Source organism: Rattus norvegicus, chromosome 15 (genome assembly GCF_036323735.1).
Source record: "Rattus norvegicus strain BN/NHsdMcwi chromosome 15, GRCr8, whole genome shotgun sequence".
Lineage (NCBI taxonomy): Eukaryota > Metazoa > Chordata > Mammalia > Rodentia > Muridae > Rattus > Rattus norvegicus.
In genome coordinates, this window is record NC_086033.1 from 61,134,759 (window position 1) to 61,160,894 (window position 26,136).

At 38.2% G+C, this 26,136-nt stretch overlaps 1 protein-coding gene across 9 annotated transcripts in view; it reads right to left on the reverse strand.

Moving 5' to 3' along the window:
• The window catches only part of Naa16 (N(alpha)-acetyltransferase 16, NatA auxiliary subunit), a 59,276-nt gene that overhangs the window by 14,055 nt on the left and 19,085 nt on the right, over positions 1 to 26,136 (reverse strand). For 2 of the 9 annotated variants that reach the window (XR_010057850.1, XR_010057849.1), the window contains exons 8-14: positions 25,202 to 25,297; positions 23,720 to 23,826; positions 13,058 to 13,130; positions 9,853 to 10,022; positions 9,401 to 9,553; positions 3,080 to 3,208; positions 2,388 to 2,529 (exon numbers count right to left, since the gene is read on the reverse strand). Coding sequence is in view for 4 of the 9 variants with exons in the window: in XM_063274645.1 (XP_063130715.1) it covers positions 2,409 to 2,504; positions 3,080 to 3,208; positions 9,401 to 9,553; positions 9,853 to 10,022; positions 13,058 to 13,130; positions 23,720 to 23,826; positions 25,202 to 25,297 (824 nt within the window). In the remaining 5 variants the exon portion in view is untranslated. Of the gene's footprint in view, positions 1 to 2,387; positions 3,209 to 9,400; positions 9,554 to 9,852; positions 10,023 to 13,057; positions 13,131 to 23,719; positions 23,827 to 25,201; positions 25,298 to 26,136 lie in introns of those variants that run through there. The other 7 variants (XM_063274645.1, XM_039094047.2, NM_001399534.1 and 4 more) reach the window with 6 other exon arrangements.

Below are 26,136 nucleotides of genomic sequence, written 5' to 3' on the forward strand. Positions count from 1 at the left end.
GGCACAGGGTTTCTCACTGGCCAGAAATTTGCCATGTTGGTTAGGCTAGCAGATCTAGTAACTTTCACAGATCCACCTGTCTCTGCAACCAATTTTGTCACTGCTGGGATTATAGAAACACATCATTCTACCATATTTTTTCCATGGATTCATTCAGAGGATCCAAACTCAGGACTTCATGCTAGCAAGTGGTGTGGGTGCACGTGTGCCCGCACACTTTTCTCTGTGGGTTCATGTAGAGACCAGATGTTGAAGGCAGAACATCTTCCTCACTTCCCTGCTCCCCTCCCCAGTTGTTGAGACAAGGTCACTCACTGACCCTGGCTCACTATTTCAGCTAGACTGCCTAGCTAGGAAGCCCCAGGGGTTTGTCTGTCTCATCTGTCTCAGCCCCTAAGATGTGTGTCTCTATGCCTGGTTTTTGTATCAGTGCTGGAGATTCGAACTCAGATCATGCTTGTACAACAGGTTCCTTAACCATTAAGCCATCTCCCCAGCACCCAACCCTGAACTTTATACTCGAAAATCTTTCCAAGGACATTAATACTTTTTTTTCTTTCTTTCTTTTTTTCAGAGCTGGGGACCAAACCCAGGGCCTTGCGCTTGCTAGGCAAGTGCTCTACCACTGAGTTAAATCCCCAGCCCCCAATACTTTTCTTTCAATGTATTAATGTAAAAATGTACATATTATCCCTGAGTTAAGCTTTTTTATTTTATTTAGTATTAATATAATCATTACAAATGACATGAGAAGTGTTCAGGTTCTCCATAGAGTGAAATGCCAATAGCAAACTCTGAATAAAGATAATTATATTTTTAAATAAAAATAATTACGCCATATGACCAGAGGGTGTTGATTTCTACATTTTAATCTCTGGTAACTAATGTAACCCTTTCCTTCAAATATACTTTCTTCCAATTAAATTATTTTTTGAACTAGAAGTAGTTTAAGAATTTACGAATTTCATTCACATTACTTAGGCAAAGTCACTATAAACTTAATGATACACAGTAACAGAAGATATATTTAACATAATCTGGCAATCTAGCAAATACTGAAAATCATAAAGCAACACAGGAATTAATATCAAGACTTAAGTCACAAAGGTTCCAACTATAATGAACCTACAAACATTTAAATTAAACTTCTACAGGAAAATGAGTAGGTTTCCAATGGCATCCTTGCTCAAAGTACTAATTTGTAAATGCTTAGTAAAGAGCTACAACATCCCACTGACAGTGGGGTACACGAAATGTCTTTCTTTAACAAGCAGGAGGCTTTTTAACTGGTAGACACTAGGGAGCACTGACACAAAGTACTGATATTCAGTACTTTTCACTGCTAGCTTTTGTTCTTTTCTGTGTTATGGTTTGTGTTGACATTTGTATATGAGGGTATGTAGGTATGATGGCACATATATGGAAATAAGAGGATAAACTGGGTTCTCATATCCCACTTCCTTTTGATTTGCTGGTTCTTTCCCATTTATGTGTGTGTGTGTGTGTGTGTGTGTGTGTGTGTGTGTGTGTGTGTGTGTGTGTGTGTGTGTTTCGCCTGCAATGTATGCCTATGCAGCATGGGCATGAGTGGTGTTCATGAAGGTCAGAAGACAGCACCAGATACCCTGGAATTAGAGTGAGGAATAGTTATATATCACCATGTGGGCACTAACAATCAAACCCCGGTCTTCTACAAGAGCAAGTACCTTTGCTGAGCAAGACATCTCTCCACCCCTCTTGTTTTATAAGGACCTCTCTTGCTGTCTGTGTATTCAAGGCTAGCTGGTCCACAAGTTTCGACAGGATTTTCCTGTCTCCACTTCCCAACTCACCACAGGAGTCCTGGGGTTACAGACGGTATACCACCATGTCCAGGTGTTAAGGATCCCAGGGATCTGAATTCGAGGTACTAGCACATTTATACACCAACCCATCTCCTGTCCCTTTTTTTGTGGTGACAAGGTCTCACTATGTAACCTAGGTTGACCTTGAAAATCATCTGCAACTCAGGCTGGCTACAAACTTATGGTCCTCCTGAGTTCTGGCCTGCACCACCAGTCCTAATTCTGTCCTACAATTTCACCACAGAAATAGGTACCTGATTTAAACTATAATGTTTGGATATTTAACATATAATCCAAAAGGCTTATAATTCTCAAAGAGAAAATGAGAACTCTTTCCCCTAGAAATACAAGTTTAAAGGACAAGAAAAACAAAAACAAAAACAAAGCAAACTTTGGTGATTTCTATAAAAGTTCTGATATAATCCAAGTTCCAATTCCCATCAAAAGCCACCCCCTAAGACAGAGCCTTCTTCTGGGTAACCTCAGGAGTTTCACATGGGAAGAAGGCCAAAGTGACTGCCATGGTGCAGACATCAGGCTCACCTGACTACGACGCCTGTGGTTTTATACTGCGTCAGCAGGGGAAGAGTGGTGCCGAGTGCCCCACAACTGAGGGCTGCTGAGGACTGCCTCAGGGGTGCATTTGCGGCTCCTTTCCTCCTGTGGTCCATGTAGAAGAAGAGTGCTTCAGAGATGACAAAGAACAGGAAAACAAAAATTCACACAAAGGAAAAGAAAAGTGCCCTCACTAAGGCATATCACACACATAATTCTAAAAGCAAGTAATAAAATAGGCCTGCAACTGGCTATTTGATGTACAGGGTACCAAACGTGAAAACAAGCATCCTGGGAAGACGAACTGGAGAGAGGCTGACTGTGGACCAGATCCTGATGCTTAAGGGGAAAAGAGGTTGCCACCAGCTCTGTGTCCTCCTAGGCTGCCGATGAAAAATTAAGTAATGGCTGAATCAGGGAAGAGAAACTGTGAATATATGTCAATGATAGCACAAACTGCTTTTACTAAATTGTTTTTCTTTTTCTCTTCAGAAAAAGAATAAACATGTCGGAAGTATCAGAAAAGTAATCATTTATTACACAATGCTCACAGTACTAAATATAAAGATTTGTTTTCAAATGAAGCTGTCAAAGTCAGTCAGAAGAGGCAGACGATCCAGTGTAGACCTGTACCTGCTTTTCTTACAGATAAAACTAGACTCCACACCCTAACAACTCACCCTTTCTACTTCATGGCATTTTTTCAAGGCATCCCCGTATCTCCCCAGGCGCTGATAGGCAGAAATGCACTCCGTCTCAAACCACATACACTGCATTTCATTTAGATTTTCCATGGCAGATGTTCCTTCCTAAAATGGAAACGTGCATAAATATAAAGCAGCAAGCAATAAAACTACTCCCCAAATCACATTTTTTTAAAGATTTATTTATTTATTATATATAAGTACACTGTAGCTGTCTTCAGATACACCAGAAGAGGGCATCGGATCTCTTTACAGATGGTTGTGAGCCACCATGTGGTTGCTGGGAATTGAACTCATGACCTCTGGAAGAGCAGTCGGGTGCTCTTAACCTCTGAGCCATCTCTCCAGCCCCAAATCACATTTTTTTAAAAAGGAGATTTAAAGCCTTGAGTTCAAATCCTGACAAGAAAAAATAAATCATCTTTTCTTTTCCAACTATGACCACAATAACCAGCAATGAGCGTAAGTTATGCCAATAACTAGCAATGAGCGTAAGTGACATTAAGGCTTGTGATATTTTTAACAATTTATTAATTTATTTTGTGTTTGTATGTATACACACACACACACACACACACACACGGTCACAATTTGGGGAGTCAATGCTTTCCTTTCACCTTTGAGTCTTAAGGATCTCTTTGCAGGTCCTGGGAGCAACACCTTCCTCCTGAGCCATCTCTGCAGCCCTTCTCAGTGGTTTTACTTATTTACTCCACTGGACCGTTCACTACTTTTACAGAACAGAGTCCAGATTACTAAGACTATTTTTAAGCATCAAAGCTCTTATTGTAATTATTTCAAACAATAACATCTTCTTTTCACCCTCGTTTTCTTGCTGACTCAAGGTCACTATTGCAAAGATCTAATACTGTTATACTTCTTAGCAAGTTTCCAGTTTCCCACCCCTCCCTACTATATGCTAAGCTATTTCTTTGTTCATGAACTTGCTGTTTCAATAACAAGTCTTTTACTTCTCTAGCTCTCCTCTGCCACATACTATTACAACCAAGCAACACAGGGCATGGTGGTGTATGCCTATCAGCCCAGCACCTAGGAGGCTAAGGCAGGAGGATTTTGAGTTCAAAACCAGTCTGAGGCATAATAATGAGACAGACAGACAGACACAGACAGACACACACACACACACACACATACACACACACACACACACACAGACACACACAGACACAGACACAGAGAGAAATATCCCTGGATTTGTTACAAATATTTGTCAGTTCAGGTTTAAAGGTAAGTATAAGAACTTTATAAAATACGTATATGTTCTTAGTTTCAATGTAGGGTATTATATTTTTGTCACTGACTAGAATATATTTATTTTAAACATTTGTGAAATCTCAAGAGAGATAATCAAAGTATATTTATGAAAACATTCTCAGTCTTTGGCCCTTTTTTAGCCCACTTTCTATTATCAGGTCAATTCTTGGAATTCATTAAAAGTCTAAAACTTTGGTATGCGTAGGAGGATGCATAGGAGGTGAAGGCAAGAGTATGTCAGTGTAAGGCTACCATGAGCTTACACAGTCTCAAAAAAGAAAGTTTAAAAATTTATTATCTTCAGATTTAAAAAGACCTAAGAGATATATTATTTCTCATTTATAGCTATTATATTTTCCATTTTCTGATGACTGTATCTTCACAAAAAATATTTCATCATAAAAAGTAACCATAAGGAACTATTAAGTAAGCATTTGTAATTCTCTATAATTCTAAGCTGTAAATAATCTGTAAATGTGAGCATTTCACTCATTCCTTGCAGGTTGAACTGTTTCTCATTTTCCTAAGCCCCTGACATGCTAGTTGTCTACTTAAATTGCTGGACTGAAATTTAACTTAAATTTTATAAATTAATTTTCTACTGGTTATTTTAGTTATTTACATTCCCCTTCCCAGTTTCCCCTCCACAAACCCCCATCCCCTAACCCCGGGCCTCTATGAGGGTGCCCTAGCATTCCCCTATCCTGGGTCACAGAGCCTCCACAGGACCAAGAGGCTCCCTTCCCAGTGATGCCAGACAAGGTCATTCTCTGCTACATATGCAGCTGGAGTCATGGGTCCCTCCATGTGTACTCTTTGGATGGTGGTTTAGTCCCTGGGAGCTCTGGGGGTGGCTCTGGTTAATTGCTATTGTTGTTCTTCCTATGGGGTTGCAAACCCTTCAACTCCTTCAGACCTTGTCCTAACTTCTCCCTGTGCTCAATCTGCATCTATGTACTTCTAATCCCTACCTTCACCTTCCAGAAAGTTTTTTCTCTAAAAGCCTAATAATTTTTATGCCTATTTGTTTTAGTCTCTTCTAATCCTGCCGTCTAGGACAATGTAGCAGAAAGGGCACTGAACCACAGTACTACTCAGTATAACCAAGCATGGTCTGTGTATCCTTTCCAAGCCTCAATTACTTTTCTGTAAAACATTAGACACTTGAATATATGCTATGTGAACATAAGCAACATGACTATTTTCCTGACTTACTGTTCTCCTAGTATCCATTGCTACCCCTCCCCCAATTACTGCGTGTACCATTTTGTATATGTACTGAGTCTATGGCATCTCAGCTTCAGAAACACTACTTACTGTAGTTTTGGCAATGGTTACATAATTTAAACATCAATTTGGCACAGAACAACATGGGTTTAGAATCACGGATTTCCAATGCAGAGTATTGGCTCCAAATAACAACTAGCAAGGTAGTCTGGCCAGGACAGTGTTTGACTTCTAAACATTTTAACTGTATCATGTAGCTAATGATACACAAAACTATTAATGAAATGAAATCATGTATATAAGTACTTAGCTTAGTACTCAGAAGTACTGAAGCTATTTTTCTATTTCCCTTTATAAATAAGTCAATTATTAGCACTGTTGAAAATATTGTATATCAGGGCAATTCATCTAAAAAAAGAAAAAGGTTATTTTTATAGCAAACAACAAGTTTTCTTTAATAAAAGCTGAGAGTAGAAAAATGAGAACACACTGTGTGTGTGTGTGTGTGTGTGTGTGTGTGTGTGTATCTGAACAAAGATCATATCACCTGTCAATAATTCGTCATGTCAGACTTAAAATTCAGTCTATTTTTTTTTTCTTTTCTTTTTTTCGGAGCTGGGGACCGAACCCAGGACCTTGGGCTTGCTAGGCAAGTGCTCTACCACTGAGCTAAATCCCCAACCCCAGTCTATTTTTATGAGCACAAAATGCTTAGAGCTTTAATTGTACTTTGCTGATTACTAGAGAAGACAGGCGCGTTTGGTGAATTACTCCTTTCTTACAGTGTCTTGTAACTTTATTTTCTTTTTTTTTTTTTGGTTCTTTTTTTCGGAGCTGGGGACCGAACCCAGGGCCTTGCGCTTCCTAGGTAAGCGCTCTACCACTGAGCTAAATCCCCAGCCCCTTTATTTTCTTTTTTATGTTTATATTTCTAGAGCTTTTTTCCAAGTAGAAGTATTATTTGACAATAAGCAATGCTATTCTGTAGCTTCTAAATTATAAGGGTTTTCCTAAATATCAAAACACAATTCGAATCTAGTTAACATTTCTAGCATATAGGTGTGCAGAGGGTGGGGTAGGGGAATGATACCAGTGATATCTTGGCACCACAGGACACAGTAGTACCTTATTTTCATCCAGCACTGAGCCCTCTTCTTGCTATATAATGTTTATCTCTGATATGCAGATTTCGAATCTCAAAGTCTTATCTAAAACTCAGATCACTAACTTGTAAATAGGGTTTTCTTACTAGGTGTCAATGCCTCATTTAGTATGTATTAGACATTTATTTCAGTGAATTCTTAGGATTTTTTTCTTTTAAAGATTTATTTAATTTTTAATTATGGGTATATGTGTGTCTGAGGCCAGAGGCATTCAAGGAGTTATGAGTTACCTAACCCAGGTGTTGGGAATCAAACTCAGGTCCTCAGGAAGAGTAACTCATGGACTTAACCACTAAGCCATCTCTCCAGCTCCAAAGTTCTTGTCAAAGATTTTTGTCATCATCATAGGTTGGAAACATTGTCCAATTCTCGCTCACTTTGATAACAACTATTTTGTTATACACATACTTAAATTATAATATAGTCAAATATATAAATGCTATTCACACTTTATCTGAAACATTTCTAGGGTAACTGAATTTGATCAGTTCATGTTATATATGTTCACGTAAATAACACACTCAATAACCCCATTAATGTGCACTACTGTTATATGTCAATACAAATTTAATTAGTAGAGCTGAAAGTGCTGTAGCTCAGTTGGTAGAGTTCCCATACTGTAAATGAAACCCTGGGGGCTGGAGAGATGGCTCAGTGGTTAAGAGCACTGACTGCTCTTCCCGAGGTCCTGAGTTCAATTCCCAGCAACCATATGATGGCTCACAACCATCTGTAATGGGATCTGATGCCCTCTTCTGGTGTGTCTGAAGACAGCTACAATAATCTTTAAATAAAATTAATTTGAAAAAAGAAAGAAAGAAAGAAAGAAAGAAAGAAAGAAAGAAAGAAAGGAGGAAAGAAAGAAAGAAAGAAACAAACAAACCCTGGGTTCAATCTATAGCATCACAGAAAACTGGGCATGTTGGGACAAACTTGGTAGCTCTAACACTCAGAAGGTAGAGACAGGAGGATCAGGTCAAGATCATCATCCCTACACACTGAGTTCAAGACCACCCTGGGCTACTGGAGTCTGTCTCAAAGAGTTAAATAAATAACTAAAAAAGATGATCAAAGTACCAAAGAGAAAGAAAGTTAGGAAAACAGTGTATTAACAACATAGAAATATAAAGAAATAGAGCAGGGGGAGAGGGATGGGATAGGGGTTTGAGGAGGGGAAATGGGTTAACATTTGAAATGTAAATCAATTGATTGGAGGAGAGGTCAAAACAAATTGGCACTTAGCAAACAGATTTGTTTTGTTTTGTTTGTTTGAGACATTCATAGTCTCTACATAGTCCTGGCTATTCTAGAACTCGATATGTAGACCAGGCTGGCCTCAAACTCATAGAGATCTGCCTACCTCCTCAGTGCTGGTATTAAAGGTATATGCCAATGGATATATATTTAAAAGAGAGAAATAAATGTATTTTGGAAGATACAGACAGACAGATATCAGTGCTGGTTGAATGGAAATGGCTGCCATAGGCTCATAGCAAGTGGTACTATTAGGAGGTGTGGCCTAGTTAGAAAAGTACGTCACTGGAAGTGAGCTTCTGAGGTCTCCGATGCTCAAGCCAGGCCTAATGTCACTCTCTCTTCTTGCTGTCTGCTTATTTGAATACAAAACTCTAGCACCATGTCTGCCTATGTCCTGCCATGCTTCTCAACATAATGACAATGTACTAAACCTCTGAACTGTAAGCCATCCCCAATAAAATGCTTTCCTTTATAATAGCTGCCATGGCTATAGTGTTTCTTCACAGCAATATAAATCCTAAGACAAAAACCTAAAAAGAATGAAAAATCTTTTTCCCCTTCTTTATGCCGTCTTGCTCCTTTGGAAAATAAAGAATACTTCCCCTTCAAGCATGAAGAACATTCTGTAGCCTAAACAGACTCCTGCTGCATCCTTTCAAATATGTTTTCTATATTTAACTCTCTGGTCCACCTGAAACTGGTGTGTGTGCAGGGTAAGACACGGATGCCATTTAATATTTTTAAACACAAATGACTATCTCTGCAATTTCATCTTTATTTTAAAGTACTTATGGCTACATATCAAGTCTCCAAATATATTTGAATCTATTTGTAGCCCTTCTGCTTGGTTTTATTAGCCTGAAATTTTAATCAAAACCAAGTATCATATCTATTAAAATATAACAGAAGGAATGATAAAGGAAGAAAAATAGGACAAATATTTGGCTAATTAGACAACTTAAATTTGAAACTGTCACAGAAAACACACAGAAAGAAACCTGAGCAATTCTGAAAATGAATTTATAGAAAATGAAAAAGATATGAACTAAAGTTTTAGTTTATTTATTTTAGGCATGGTGTCATTATGCAAGCCTGCATCTTACTATGAAAAGCAGCCTAACCTTGAATTCACAAAGATCAGCCTGTTTCTGCCACCTGCATGCTGGGATTAAAGGTATGCACCACCATACCCAGCACAAACTGAATTTTGCAGCTAGGGGCACACATGAACACATCATGGTAAGAAGCTACAGTCTGAACATAGACTAATGGGATTTTTAAAATAGGTATTCTTATGAATTTAATGATAAACTTAAGTCACAGAACTTCAGTTTTCCTAATTCAGGCAATTACATACTTGTATGTTATTCCCTACCCGTGTGAACCTGGAGCACATTTCCTCTGCTTCTTTTATCATATTTGCTCGAAGCATGTATTTGGCACATTTGGAATTGATGAATCTATCGGCCGTGTCCAAAGACTGTGCTTCATCCATCCACTGTGCAGCCTCTCTGAGATTACCCATATGCTGTAGGAGAGGAGACGTTAGGAAAAACCATTTATGAGCAGGAGAAAAGGAGTGTCATGAAAATGGAAAACAATGTGTAAAAATGGGCTCGAAGTTTGGCATGACTTTGCAGTTTATTTAAAAATATGATTTCACTAAGAACTGAACCAAATGGCTAACATTGATTACACAATAAAGAATTCTTTAGGATTATTAGAATATAGTAAAACTGCCAGAGACTCCTAGGAGTTACTGCTACTTCCAGTCTTTTTTAAAATAACCCAACTCCAACTATTCAAAAATCAAAATTAAAAATTTACCTTGTAAATTTTTGCTTTCATGTAGAATAATTCTATTAGAGTTGGAGTACTAGCAATCACAGCATTAATATATTCCAAAGCCAGAAAATACTGTCCAAGTTTATCAAAATGCTGTGCCAGGAAATACTGGACCCAGATTAGAGTTGTTGGGGGTTCCTTTTCCCCATTCTCTGCAATCAAACAAATATTAAATTGTTATAGGAAGAATGCTAAGTAAAGTTTTCTCTCCCCAATTCAGAATGAAATTGATTGCTATTGTTAAGAGCAAAAGTTTAGCAAAAATGATCAGCCTCAAAGGAAAGAGGTGTGACTCTGTGGCATCAAGTTCAAAAGGTAACAGCCAGGCAGAGAAATAAAACCATAGTTTAAGAGGCTTCTAACCCCTAACTACTTCCAAATAAACAGTGCTAGAGAAAAAAACAATCTAACTCCAGTGGAAAGCAAAATACAGTGAACCAGAAAAATAATCAAAAAAAGTAACTTCAAGAAACTATCTATCACCAAATGACTCCAGCAGAAGCAAGAACTGCCACATTACACATTGCCCACATATGCAAAATATATGCTCTTACCAAACAGACAACAGAAGCAGAGGATGTGTTCCAAGTTTACAAGGGTTACCACATGAGGGTCTAATTGTCTCAATTAGCACAGTGTGATGGTTGGCATATGCTTGGCCCAGGGAGTGGCACTAATAGGAAGTGTGGCCTTGTTTGAGTATATGTGTCGCTCTAGGTGTGGGCTTTAATACCCTTGTCCTAGCTGCCTAGAAGCCAGTCTTGTAGCAGTCCTCAGATGAAGATGTAGAACTCTCAGCTCCTCCAGCACCACAACTGCCTAGATGCTGCCATGTTCCTGCCTTGATGATAATGGACTGAGCCTCTGAACATGTAAGCCAGCCCCAATTAAATGTCCTTTTAAGAGTTGCCTTGGTCATGGTGTCTGTTCACAGCAATAAAATCCTAACTAAGACACACAGTATACTCTTTAACACAGCCAGAACATCCTCACTCTGGTGAAGAATATGGTGAACTGAAGAATACGATTCAAAGAACATATCCCATGAGATTAAAAAATAAAAATCCCTGATATGCCAGAAATCCAAGATTAGGGCACATGGTCAGCTAACAAAAGCAGCCACATAACTTACAATATCTGAGCTGTGTTTTGCTCCCTATCCTGTACTAAAGAAGCAATCAAAATGGCCTGCAGAATGGCAGGTATGTCTACAGTGAGGCAGAGTGAATCTACCTCTATTACTTCAACAGAAGATCTCCTAGTATATGTAGCCAACTAATCAACTGACAAGACAATAATGCAAACACCTTAAGTCATAAATTAGAAAGCTGTGGTGGCTTGAATGAGAATGGGCCTCAATGCACTCATGTATTTGAATGCTTGATCGTCAGTTGCTAAAACTATCTGAAAGGATTAGGAGGTGTGACCTTATTAGAGGAACTGGCTTTAAGGTTTCAGAGCCCATGACATTCCCAGTTAGCGCACTCTGCCTGGTACTCAGCTACTACTCCAGTCATACTTATCTGTCTGTTACCATGAATTATAACCCGCTGGAACCACAAAACCATCCATAAACCCATATGAAACATTTGTTTTTGTATTGTTTTAAAAGTTGCCTTGGCCCTGGGTTCGGTCCCCAGCTCCGAAAAAAAGAACCAAAAAAAAAAGTTGCCTTGGTCATGGTATTTTGTCATGGCAACAGAAAAGTAAGTAGAAAAATTCAAATTAGAACAAAAAAAAATCAATATTTATCTTTCACATATGTTATCTAATTCAGGCAACCAAAGTATATAAAGGAAGGTTTCTTAAAATAAATTCAGAACTGGGCTTATAAGTCAGTAGCATATCACTTGTCTAGCATAGATAAGGCCCTCAGCTGAACTGATAGCCTGCCCTGCCCAGCTAATAGATGGGGAGTAAGAATGAAATAAGAGATCCTCAATAATTGCATAAATCCTTAGGTCAGAGGAACTTTATAACAGGCACATCAGCCTGATAAGAAGCCCAGCATCAGAGAGATAACCAGAACGCCTCAAGCCTTCTGATATGATACAATCACAAACACAAGGCACCATCTGTGAAGTATTCAAATGGAACTGAAATCTACTAATCTCACTACCAATGTTACATGAAATAGAAACGACAGTGAAAAACAGTGATATCAAAAGAAAGAAATCAGCTAAAACCAAGAGAAGATAAGAAAACAATGAGAAAATCTACAAAACAAATGAGCTTTTTCAACAAAAGCCATTTTACCTTAAAGGAAGGAGAGATCAGACAATATATTAAAAGTACATAAAACGATCAAATGTAAATCATGGGCCTTAACTAGATCTAGATTAAAATAAACCAATTAAACATTAATTTTGGACGGTGGGAGAAAAATAAATATGGACAGGTATTGAATATAAGGTTAATTTTGTGTGTTTTAAACAAAGATGCATACTAAGCTCTTTACAGGTAAAACAATTTTTGGACTTTGCCTTAAAACACTTGAAGGTGATGGTTTAGAGGTAGGAGAGTCAGCTCAGCAGTCTAGAGCACTTGATGCTCTTCCAGAGGACCCAGGTTCAAATCCCACCATCCACATGATAGCTCACAACTGTCTGAGACTCCAATTTCAAGGGATCCAATGCTCTCCTCTGGCCTTCATGGAGCACCACCAATGCAGGTAAAACATTCATATTTTTTTTTATATTCAGAAATCAAGAAATAAAATACTCCAAACTCCAAGGGCAATGTGAAAAAGACACATGAAGAACCTAAAGAAATTGTCCCATACTTTCAGCATTCTATAGGATTTTCTAAATTTTAAGTTGTCTTCATTTACATATGCTTCCACAGAGACTCAAAGAGCCAAATCAAACATGATTAAAATTAATAAAAGAATAAAAAAGTAGAGAATTCAAGGATTCAGTGGAAAAGGTTCTAATTCAACTACTCAATCTTGGACAAGCCATCCAATCTCTTAAGTCTGTTTTCCTTGTTAACTAAGGCTAACTCCCAGACAAAAAGAATTTGGAAATTTTAAATTAAATAACACTAAAAATACTTTCATTCACTAATTAAAAACTAGTAAGTAGCCACTTATGTAGCACACACATAATAAATGTAAAATAGTATTGCTGTGATTAAAATTAGATAGAAATGAACAATAAAATTCCAAGTTAGTCTAGATTAAACTTACCATAAGGGCTAAAAAAGCCATTCATTTTAAGAGAAGCTTCATAATTAGTAACAAGTTCCTGGATTATTGAAACCTGTTAAAGAAACATATTTTTTAAAATTTAAAAACACTTCACTGAAGGCATTTTTATCTGTGGACTAATTTGATTAGAACAATTTACTTTGTATTGATATGTGCCAATATGTGTGTATAAGATGGAAAGAGGGCACCCAATCCCCTCATACTGCAGTTAAGACAAACTCACAGGAACATGTACACACGCTACACACACACACACACACACACACACACACACTACACACACACACACACTACACACACGCTACACACACACACATACACACACTACATACACACTACACAGACACACAGACACAGACACAGACACAGACACACACACACACACACACACAGCATAATTGTTTACTATTGTTAACCCCAGTAAAGAACAGAAAAAAGAATTCGTGCTTTTTTTGAACTGTGTGACATGTATGCTGGGAGCCAAACTCAGGCTCTTAGAAGGGACAGCAAGTGTTCTTGATAATTAACCATCTCTACAGCCCTAAAACAATACATTTCAAAACCACAAGTTAACTAAACCAAAGTTTAATAAGGTTAATTCGAAATACTATGTTCTCCAATCTTCCAATCTGAACACTTAGAAGACTGAGGGAAAAAAAATGCATTACTGTCTTTATTAATGATTTTAAAGGAAAAAAAAAGCAAAAACACCTCCATAAATTCTCACCTCAAGAAAAAGCCTGAGGTTTTTTAGTCTGTTTGGTTGGTTTTGGTGTCCATCCCCTTGTCCCAACACCAGAACTGAGGATCAAATCCACCCTGGGCCTTCAAAGTGAACCCAGGGTCTTCAAAACATCTACCAGTGAACTAGGTCCCCAATTCCAGAATCCTGATTTTTTAAAATGGGATTTTTTTTAAATTTACATTTCAAATGTTATCCCCTTTCCCAGTTTCCTGTCTATAAACCCCCTATTCCATCCCCCCCCACCCCCAACCCCCCACCCCCCAACCCCCCCCACCCCAGAATCCTGACATTCTTTTTTTTTTTTTTTTGGTTCTTTTTTTTCCGGAGCTGGGGACCGAACCCAGGGCCTTGCGCTTCCTAGGTAAGCGCTCTACCACTGAGCTAAATCCCCAGCCCCGAATCCTGACATTCTTGAAGGACAAATTACCACACTTACATGAATAATTGTCTTTGTTTCCCTGTTTTGATCTGTAAACTTAGAAGCCACTATAAAAATGTTTAGATTTGGGGTTGGGGATTTAGCTCAGCAGTAGAGCGCTTGCCTAGCGAGCGCAAGGCCCTGGGTTCGGTCCCCAGCTCCGAAAAAAAGAAAAAAGAAAAAAAAATGTTTAGATTTTATTAAATGTCACTAACAAAAAAGTGAAATGATCTAAAGTTTAAGAGTTTACACATTAAAAATGATAGCTCAGTCAGTAAAATGCTTGTCACATAAGCATGAAGAGCAAAGTTCAAGCCCCAGCACTTACACAAGAGCTGACAATAGCAGCACAGCTTGCTGGTGAGGTAGAGACGGGAGATCCCTGGAACTCACTGGCTAGCAGCATAACCAAATCAATGAGCTCCAGGTTCAGCTAGTCTCTGTCACAAAAACTAAAATGGAGAGTAACTGCAGAAAACACATGTACACACACGCTCATGCACCTGTATGCACTGGTGCAAACACTCACAGGAATATGTTCAAACTTAATATACAAAAAATAAACATTTTTAAATGACTATAATATTTTGTTTATTATATTATTAACTCTGGCAAAGAACAGAAAGTATAATCTGTGCTTAATACATTTAGAGGTCTTTTCTTTCAATTTCCATATCTGAAGACGTCTAAAATAGTTTACTATTTAATAAAATTTGGAACTTTAAAATATTTTGATTTTCAAAATAATTAAATTTATTTTCTTTCTACCTTCCTCTTTTATGAACAAATAAAAATGTGCTATTTATACATTTCCTGCCAGTTAAGAATAGATCAGGCATCATAAAATCCCGAGGTTTTGGTAGATAAGGCTGTTAAGGAACCTTCTATATGCATTCCACTTAATAGAAAAAGACAGAATAATTTAATTGTCTTAATTTTGAATCCAAATTAATCTGTACCATACAAAGTAACACAATATCATCTATGAAACCATGAATCATATCAGTGGTTAAAAATTCCACTGCCCAACCCTGTTGTGGTTTGCCCTGAAGTTATCTGTATTTTGATGCTAATTCCACTGCCCCAAGGACAGCTGCCTAGTCACTTACTCAGGAATCAGGTGACTTCACCAGAACCTTTTCCCCATTGAATTTGTAAAGTACAGGTGAGGGGCAGGTACAGGATAGAAGGAGGCCTATCATTGGAGAAGGAAGGATGGGCGGGAGAGAAGTTTGAAGGGAGAGGAGGAGACTAGGACAGAGAACTCTGAGATAGGAGACAGAGAGAGGAGAGAAGCCATGGCAGGACAAGATGGCAGGTGATGTTAAGATTCTGCTCTGTGTATTTACAGGTTGTTACCAATGTTCCTAAGGGATGAATGGTACAGGGCTTTGTATGTTTAAGTGGGCAATTATATCTTATCAATTGGATCTAAGATTACTGTGTTGTATGTTTTTTATGTGAGGGTTTGAGTGTAGGAAAGTGTGCGGCTGGGATGTGTTTCCGCCAAGATATCTAGCAGATATCTTGGGGCACCCGGTACCGAGTTAGTGGGGTAAAAGACAACTACTCTTTTTTACATTTATATTTTTACAACAACACAACCCTTTACCAAAAAGGGAGGAGAGGAAAGCCAAATTAAAACACTTCTCAGGCTTACTATACAACTGTCTGTAATTCTAGTTCCAGGGGATCTAGTTCCCTTTTTCAGGCCTCTGAGAGCACTACATACACATAGTACACATACATGCATGCAAGCAAAACACCTAGCATATAAAAATAATAAAATATAATGAAATAGGGGTTGGGGATTTGGCTCAGTGGTAGCGCTTGCCTAGCAACTGCAAGGCCCTGGGTTCAGTCCCCAGCTCCGGAAAAAAAAAATAATGAAATAAAAAAAAAAAACCCAAAAAACCTCAGTCAAGCATACCTAATGAAAAATGTGAAATTAGTAGAAACTGGCTAAAATGATTCTTTAAAAACAGAGTGTCGGGCTGGAGAGCTGGCTCAGAGTTTAAGAGCACTGACTGCTCTTCTAGAGGTCCTGAGTTTAATTCCCAGCAACCACATGGTGGCTCACAACCATCTGTAATGGGCTCAGATGCTCTCTTCTGGTGTGTCTGAAGACAGCGACAGTGTACTTATATACATAAAATAAATAAATAAATCTTTAAGAAAGAGAGAGAGACAAAGAGTGTTTAGTTTAAAACAGTATTTTAAATAACTCTGTTTTGGTTTGTTTTTAATAGAGTCTAGGAATACAAGACTAGCAGGTCTGGAACTTACTACATAGCCCTGATCTCAAAGTCAAAGCAATTTTTCCTTCTCATCCTTCCAACTGCTGGGATAACAAGCAAGTGGCACTATGTCCCACTGAACCACTATTTAAAAGTGTCTTTAAGGGGGAGTGTGTGTGCATACAAACCTATCTAGGCCCTCAGGAGGGTGGTAAGCTTGAGACCCACATAGGGTACACAATAAGTTCATGTCTTGAAAGAAAAGAGGTATGTCTCTGATGTGAAATCCAAAAAGCTGACTTCCTGGGAGTAGACTTATTTCAACTAGAGGTCCAGGTGAGTGAGGGAGGATAAGAAGTCGATATAACACGTACTGAATACAGACGGAAGACATAGCAGTTACTGAGACAGAGGAGAAGAGTATAGTCTACCGCTCTAACTCTTACTAAACTGTGTACTCTAGCCTCTGGGGTCACAAATGTGGAAGACTCAAAGTGTTTGGTAATATTTAAAGGTTGCTGAATGTGCGATGATCAAAATAATAATAATAATAATAATTATTATTATTTTTTTTTTTAAAAAAAACAGATACACGGTGAATAGTGGGTCTTTCTTGTACCATGCAACAAGAACACTTTGCACTAACTTCATCACACTACACAACGGCAACAAATGCTACCTAAAACACCGTGGCTTAAACTCAAGAACAACTATGCTATGAATTACAGTGTTTTTTACACACAAAATTTTTTGTTCGTATAGCATCATGACTTAACTGCAAAGAGTCATTCAATATTTTTCCTACCATCATTCTTCAGCCTCTAAGGATCAAATATTTATATGTCTTTGTATTCTACTATAAGAATAACTTTTAAATTGCTATGTAAGTTACTGGCATAAGTTTCATTTAAAAAAAAAATCATTCAGTAGGGGTGGGAGAGATGATTCAGGAGTAAAGAGCACTGGCTGCTTTTCCAAAAGACCTGAGATTAGTTCCAAGCATTGGTTCAGACAGCTCACAACACTCTAACACCGGTTTCTGGGATCTGACATTCTCTTCCTGAGAACCACGTATGCATGTTTTTCACAGATATATACAATCAGGCAAAGAACCCATATACATAAAAATAAATAGATCTTTAAAAATAATTCAATGAATTTTGGCTTGAGATTAGAACAAAATTTCCAAATATTTCTGAAAAGCCATAAATATGCGTCTGTCATTTTGCCCCTTATATTTATGTGAACAGTATTCTCAGCATTGACAAAATATTAATCAACTGTGAAAAGTGGGAGAAGGTAAGCTAAGGAGATGGCTCAGTAGGTAAAGCCCTTGCTAATCCCTAGAACTCACACAAAAGCTGGGCCGAGTAGCACGTGCCTGTGATCTGAACGCTCTATGATGAGCTGGGAGGCAGAAGCAGAAGTATCCGCAGTATCTCACTGGCCAGCTAGCAGTTTATACAATGTAGCCAATAACGAAGTTAAGACCCGTTCTCGGACAAGGTAAACGACAAGGACTGACACAAAAGCTACTCTCCAGCCCCCAAAGGCATGCCATGGCATGTGCATGTTCTCACACACCACAAACTCACAATAAAAGTTTAAAAGAACTGTGTTCTATGTCCTGCAGTATGAAATGTATAGTCAAGATTTAATCCTTTAGGTAAAAACAGATAAGCACACCCACAATTAGCATGCAAATTTGCTCTCGTTTTAATAAACAATATAACTATGTACAGACAAAGGGATGTTTTAAAATAAATTTCACCATGGCAGTAAATGTTTGATCTACACGCTCATTTTATATACTCATAAACTCAAGGGTCAATAAAATCTCAGGCAAAAGGGGGGTCACAAGTAACAAAGTTCAAGAATCTCTGCTCTATAGTTCCTAACAATTTATTATATTTTTTCTGAAACTATAAGACAGGAGTTCCAAATTTCCGAATGCAAGTGATTTAAGGAGTCAGAGAGGTTAATTACCCTATCCAGTCACTAGATATTGTATACATGTACAGAATGGGCACACTGCACTCCATAATTATCTGTATTTTCTACCAGTAAAATAAATAAAAGCTAGCTCTCAATTTTTATCACTACTTATTTTTCAGAAAAATGCTGAAGATCAAAGGCTGAGTATAGTGGCACATGCCTTTAATCTCAGCACTGAAGAAGTAGAAGCAGGTAGATTTCTGTGTCTTTCAGGGCTACTTAGTGAGATCCTATCTTGAATGGATGGGTGGGTGGGTGGGTGGGTGGGTGGATGAGCAAGCAAGTAAACAAACTCATGGTCTGGAAATTAATGGGATCATTTTGTTTTCAAAAGAACAGTTCTGAAATTGGAATCCAGGGATCATTATACTCATTCAGACTAGCCCTAGGGATATACTTGCATGCCAGAAAAAGGCATTAGAACTCATTATATACAGTTGTGAGCCACCACGTGGTTGCTGGGAATTGAACTCAGGACCTGGAAGAGCAGACAATGCTCAAAACTGCTGAGCCATCTCTCCTGCCCAAGATTTACATTTTAAAAAATATTTATTTTATGTAAAAGTATTTGTCTGAGCAAAGCATTGTGGCCTATGCTTTACCCCAGCATGCAGGAAGCAGAAGCAGGTGGAACTCAGAATCTGAGGCCAGCCTGATTTATAGAGCTAATTCCAGGACAACCAGGGCTACAAAAAGAAACCCTGTCTCAGAAACAACCCCCACCCCAAACAACAACAACAACAACAACAACAACAACAACAAAAAGAGGTGGGTGTTTTGGCTGTATGTATGTATTTGCACCACATACATATAGGAACCAGGAGTAGATATTGGTTCCCTTGGAACTGGAGTTACAGATAGTTATATGCTACTACATAGGTTCTTGAAAGGAACCAAACCTGGGTCTTCTGGAAGCACGGTCAATGCTCTTACCACTGATCCATCTCTCTAGTCTCCAAGATGTACATTTTTAGACAATCCATACAGAATTAGAAACTTTGGTTCTCTCTAACAAGCCTTCTAGTTAAACCAGACACAAGAGTTTGAGAAGCACTGATAAAACAAAATTAAAGGTAGCAGACATCTTTTAATGTAGCATAACCATCTCACCAACCTTTCTTAGAATACTTACAACCTAAAATATCTTTCAGGCTTAGAAATTTACTGTTCCAATCATGTTAAGTATGTGGCAATTACTTTTGTTTTCAATTAACTCACACTGCTATCTACTGACTGGATAAACATTGTAGCTAGCATAGATTTTTTTTCATATTTATTTTTGGTGTGTATGCATACTGGTATTTCCTTCCCCAGCCAAGAACATCACAGCACATGTGGAGGTTATCTAGGAAGCCTTCAAGAGTCTCCTCTTATTCCATCATGTATGTTCCAGGAGTCTAACTCAGGTCATTAGGCTTGTTGGCAATAACCATTAACCTGCTGAACCATCTTCCCAGCCCCCAAACACAGATTTTAAATAGGATTTACCATACAGTTCTGGAGTAAAACATACTTTCTAAACCAACTTTAAATAATCAAAGTATAACTAATTGGATGTGGTAAACAGGCCTTTAATCTTAGCACTCAAGAGGAGACAGAGGGATCTCTGTGAGTTCAAGGTCAATCTGGTCTACACAGTGAGTTCCAAGACAGCCAGAACTACATAGGTGAGTCTGCATCAGAAAAATTTTTATCAAAAATGACAATTTGGGACTGGCAAGACAGCTGAGTAGGTCTGGACTTGCCTCACAAAGCTTGATGTCCCAAGTTCAACCCCTTGAACTCATGATAAAAAGATGATCAACTCCCAAAAGTTGTCCTTTGACTTTCACAAGGATGTCCTGGCATGTGCACACCTGTATTCACACTTTATACACACAAAAATAATTTAAAAAGTTTTTCTCATAAGAATCCACTTCATTTCACTACTTTGATACCAAGTAGGTAGTATGTAATATGTGAAACTCAGCCCCTTCATTTGTTATATACTGAAAGCTCATTTTGTGTGTGAGGTGTGTGGTATATGCACCTGAGTAACCAGAAAACATCTCGTATCTTCCTCTGTCATTCTGCCTTATTACCTTTAGACAGGGTCTTTCCCAGTAAACTAGCTCACTTACTGAGCTAGACTATGGGGTATGGAGAGTTATGGGAAAGCACAGCCACATCTACCTTTCAATTAGGTGCTGGAATTCAAACTCAGGTCCTCTAGCTTAATTCCTCACTGATTTCACTATTGGAAGGCAACAGCAATTTTAGGAGGGCCTACGTGAAGGGAGAGGTCAGTGGCAAGGTATGTCTTTCACAGTACTGACATTCCAGCTCTTTCCTTTCCCTTTTTAATTCCTCCTGGCCTGCCATTATGCAATCAAGTCTGCTCCCTTACATATTCCCCTCACCAAGATGTTTGCCAGAGGCAAGAAACCACAGACCAAACCTCAGAACTATGAACAAGTAAGCCTTTCCTTCTCTAAGCTATTTATCACTGATACTTCCTCACAGTGATGGAAAGCAACACAATGTTTCATGTTGTTGTAAAAATATAAAAATAAAAAAGGGGGGCTGGAGAGATGGCTCAGTGGTTAAGAGCATCGACTGCTCTTCCGGAGGTCCTGAGTTCAAATCACAGCAACCACATGGTGGCTCACAACCATTTGTAATGAGATCTGATGCCCTCTTCTGGTGTGTCTGAAGGCAGCTACAGTGTACTCATACAATAAAATAAAATCTAAAAAAATTAAAAATAAAAAATAAAAAAGAGTAGTTGTCTTTTATCCGGCTAGGTGCGCACAGCGGTGCCCAAGATATCTGCTAGATATCTTGGTGGAAACACATCCCCACTCCTCGGCGACCCAGTGTCTCCACACTTTCCTATACTCAAACCCTCACATAAATGAACACACAACACAATAATTTTAGATCCAATTGGTAAGATATAATTGCCCACCTAAACATACAAAGCCCGGTATCATCCATCCCTTGAGAACATTGATAACAACCTGTAAATACACAGAGCAGAATCTTAACATCACCTGCCATGGCTTCTCCCCTCTCTCTCTCCTCTTCTTCTCCTCTCTCCTGTCTCCTCCTTTTTCCCCTAGTCTCCTCCTCTTCCTTCCAACTTCTCTCCCACCCATCCTTCCTTCTCCTCCAATGACAGGCCTCCTTCTATCCCGTACCTGCCCCTCACCTGTACTTTACAAATTCAATGACAAGGTTCTGGTGAAGTCACCTGATTCCAGAGTATGTGACTAAGTAGCTGTCCTTGGGGCAGTGGAATTAGCATCAAAATACAGTAACTTCAGGGCAAACCACAACAGTTTCAACTTTTCACAAACTTTAAACCTTCTAATTCCAACGTCCTCTCCCGCTAAGTGTTTTCTCTAAGCAGTTATATTTGATTAGGACTGAAGAACCTCTACTATAGTTTTATTAAAACCCAGCCTGGGAAAACATCTGTGCCTGTTGCAGAGATAAGTTCCAAAAGCATGGCTTCTGCAAAATCCATGGTGTTTATGACCTGAGCTCAAGCACACGAGTGACAGAGTCAGAATGCCCAATGAGCACGTATAGTGATTCCACAGTACCAGAACCTGCCTACAAATGGAATTGATATGAATGCTGTAACTCACCAACCACTGTGGTTTGAAAATGGTTTGAGTGGGACTCTCAAGGCTTCATGAGCCAATCAGATGTTCTAATCACTGATCTTATTTCCAACATTATTTTTTATTTACAAGTATTACTTTTCAAAATATGAGTCAAACCTAAATAACCTGACAGAGGTTAGATGAAAATCTTAGTGTCCAACAGTGACCTTTAAAATGTTTGACTATAAAAAAGACCAGCCACATGATTTCAGACCTTAATAAGTAAGAAACAATTCTTAGGAATCAAGTATAACTTTCTTCCTATTAGCCGTCTTCCCCCTTTATAGTGGGGAGGGCTTTGCTGCTTAAGTCTCAGATCCTAAGCTGAAGTGGCCCTCCTACTTATCTACCAAGAAACAGGAACTGCCAAGTGTGTGCTCCTGGCTTTCCTCTCAGGCTCTAATTATCCATTTATCTTTCAAACTTACAAGACTTCAGTGCAGAGGCAGTTTCTTTACCAAACTTACTTGTATGCAGATGCACATGGGGCGGGGTGAGAGAGGTTGAGTATGAGTGTGTGTGTGTGATGTTTATGCATGTGCTCTGTTGTTTGAAACCTGGGACTAGTTACTTATGCAAGGCCACTTGGCCAACAAGCTCCAGGAATCCCCCCTCCCAGTACTGGATTTTAAGTACATGCCCATTTTTACATGGATACTCATACAGCAAGTTCTACACTGCTGACTGAGCTATCCCCCAACTCCTAAAACTATTGTACCTATTAGGACTGAACCTGTTAATTAAAACTAGTTGCTCATATTCCACTAACCTAATGGTATTTACTGTTATACAAAATCAACTATCCAGGCTAAGTCTAATATGATTACAAACTGGGAAAAAAAAAACCTATACTGTGAAATATATAATGACTTAGGAATACCTAAATATAAAGTTCTAATATGTTTGGTTTGGGGTTTCTGTTGTTGTTGTTTTGTTTGTTTGTTTGTTTTGAGAGTAGGTCTCACTATGTAGCCCAGACAGACCTGGAATTTACTGTGAAACTCTAAACTGGCTTCACACTCTTGACCATTCTCCCACCTTAGCCTATCAGAGCTAGTATTACAAGTGTGTCCCACCACATCCAGCTGTGTATAGATTTCCTTTTCTTGGGTTTCCAGAACAGGATTTCTCTGTGCAGTAGTACTGGCTGACCCAGAGCTTGCTGTGTAGATCAGGATGGCTCTGAACTCAGAGATCTGCCTCCCTCTGCCTCCCTAGTGCTGGGGTTAAAGGTGTGCCACCATTGCTCAGCATATCTTTCTTTTTTTTTTTTTATTTGGAGCTGGGAACCGAACCCAGGGCCTTGCGCTTGCTAGGCAAGCATTCTACCTCTGGACCAAATCCTCAACCCCAAGCATATCTCAGTATTTTGAAAATACCTTTCTTTTCTCTAAACTTTACAGCACAGTAACTCCTTTATTATCACTTATACTATATACATATACTTTTGGTATATAGAATTGATATATCAGATGCAATTATTTGGTGTAGAAGAAAAAAAGGGAAACTTGGTACAATAGAGAAAATAATTAAATCATAACAGTTTATAGAAGTCTGCCTATAATAATAGCAAAACTGAATAAAAACTAAACTTACCTTTTCTGTATTACAATACAAAGATTTCAAAGTAGTGAACAGGGGTGGACACCCTTTGCTAAAGTTTGGTCTCAGGAACTTATCCATGAGTTCTTGAAATTTTTTACCTAGAGATAAAAGCAAACTGTGGTTGATTGAGTCAATTCGTAAAGAACTGAACAGAACGATTATTCTGCAACCAGACTTAAACCCCCAAAGTCAGCAATATCTTGTCACATAGAAAGCATAATAGCAATGTTTCAGTTGACATTTCCCCTATTTCCACTCAAACTTCAGGAACAGGCAAATGAAATGATTATGCGTCTTCCTAATCTCTCCCTAACATAAACATGGTCCAAACTCCTAAAGACAACTCATATGGTGTTTGCCACATATTCTATAACAGGTACTACATTCAAGAAACAGCCAAATTGGGGTTGGGGATTTAGCTCAGCGGTAGAGCGCTTGCCTAGCAAGCTCGAGGCCTTGGGTTCGGTCTCCAGCTCCGAAAAAAAGAAAAAGAAAAAGAAAAAAAAAAAAAAAAAAAAGAAAGAAAGAAACAGCCAAATTATCTTCTTAAACACTAAAGTGGTATCACCAATTTCAACATCTGTTCATTCCTCAATCACGTATTAGGCATCCTACTATAGCCCTAGCATTATTTCAGGTACTGGTGATATAGCACTGATTATAACAAAAATTTATCAACAGAGAACATCTTCTAGAGAATAAGAATGACACTAACTAACATTAACATTTACAGTTAGATATGCATTTCCCTTAAAACCAAAAATAGTTCTATCCTATCTTCCCAGCACTTCTTCAGGCATACAGAGGAACTAACAACATTATGGTAAACAGTAGGAGGCAGTTGCTTAAAATATGCATGGTTCTACTTTGTGTATGCTCTTGGGTCTACTACACCCGGTTTCTTCATGTAAACCTAGACTACACCAAGTAGTATCAAAAGCATACATAGTATGGCTCAAACAAGTGAAGCATGTGACAAGTTAACTTGGTAGTCAGTGAAAAAGGCAGAAAAGAAAACCACTTATTCTTTTAATTTGTAACTATATAAACAGACTATTTTTTCTATTTATTCATTTTACAATTCTCTCTCTTCTTCCAAGTTGCCTTATAATAATCACTTTAAAGAAAAAAACAGACTACCTACTATTACATATCTGCTTATCCTGACAATTTACAAAACAGCCTACCTGACTAAGAACTTGAAAGAGTGAGGTTATTCAGCAGTAAGTCTCAGAGGCTGAGACATTCTAGGCCTAGATAAGATTCTATGGAAGCTAGAAGCTTCCAGGACTAGGTCTATGTTAGCAGACAAAGGCAATAAGCCTCAGAGACAACAATTAATCAGGTGAATAATTACTTTTACAGAAAGACAGACAGATATAAACTCTAGAAGACAAAGAAAAACTTAAAATACTAATGGTATCCATTAATTTCAAAAGTATTATTAGCATTACAAAGATATTCTAGTATTACCTGGGACAAAATTCAGTGGTAATCTTCTCGGTGAAACTGCTCTGGGGTGCTGCTTACTGATTTCTTCATAAATCTGAAGCCTCTCGTCTAGAGAACCTAGTATCAGTAAACATGTGAGATTATATATTATAACTTTTATTTAAAACAGCAATGAATTTTCATTGAAGACAAAAATTGCATTGCTGGTATCAAAACTGTTCTCAATTTTGTCAAAAATTACATTTAAAACTGAGGTGGCAAAAATACTATAATCAGGAAATCATTATCCTGATTGTGTAGGGTGGGTGTTGTTTCTTGGTTTGTTTGCTTTTTAGATAGGGCCTTACTACAAAACCCTGGCTAGCTAAGAGTTCCCTATATAGACCAGTTCAGCCACTGAACTCAGAGATCACCTGCCTCTGCCTCCCAAGTACTAGGATTAAATGCATGTGCCACACCTTAAAATTATCCTTTGAAACCAAACCTCCAGGAGAAACCCAACCATCTTTTCTTGACTACAGATTCTACATACCACTCAAATAAATCACTTACATCAAGTCATACAGAGATGCTGTGTATTTCTCTTCTATTCGTTAGCTTCCAAATCATAAAAAAGAAAGTCATTTTATAACATATTGTTTATAATATACCTTATATAAATGCTCTAAACTAATGGGGCCTCTCCCTAAAAGTCTACAATACCTATGAAGCTTAAATAACAGTTTTAGGATTGTGATCATAAATGTTTTAGTTTAAAGTGAACTATATTTCTCAATTTCTTTAACACTTAAAATCTGCAATGAAACTTCATAAGAAACAACAACAAAGGGGTTGGGGATTTAGCTCAGTGGTAGAGCGCTTGCCTAGGAAGCGCAAGGCCCTGGGTTCGGTCCCCAGCTCCGAAAAAAAGATCCAAAAAAAAAAAAAAAAAAAAAGAAAAAAAAAACAACAACAAA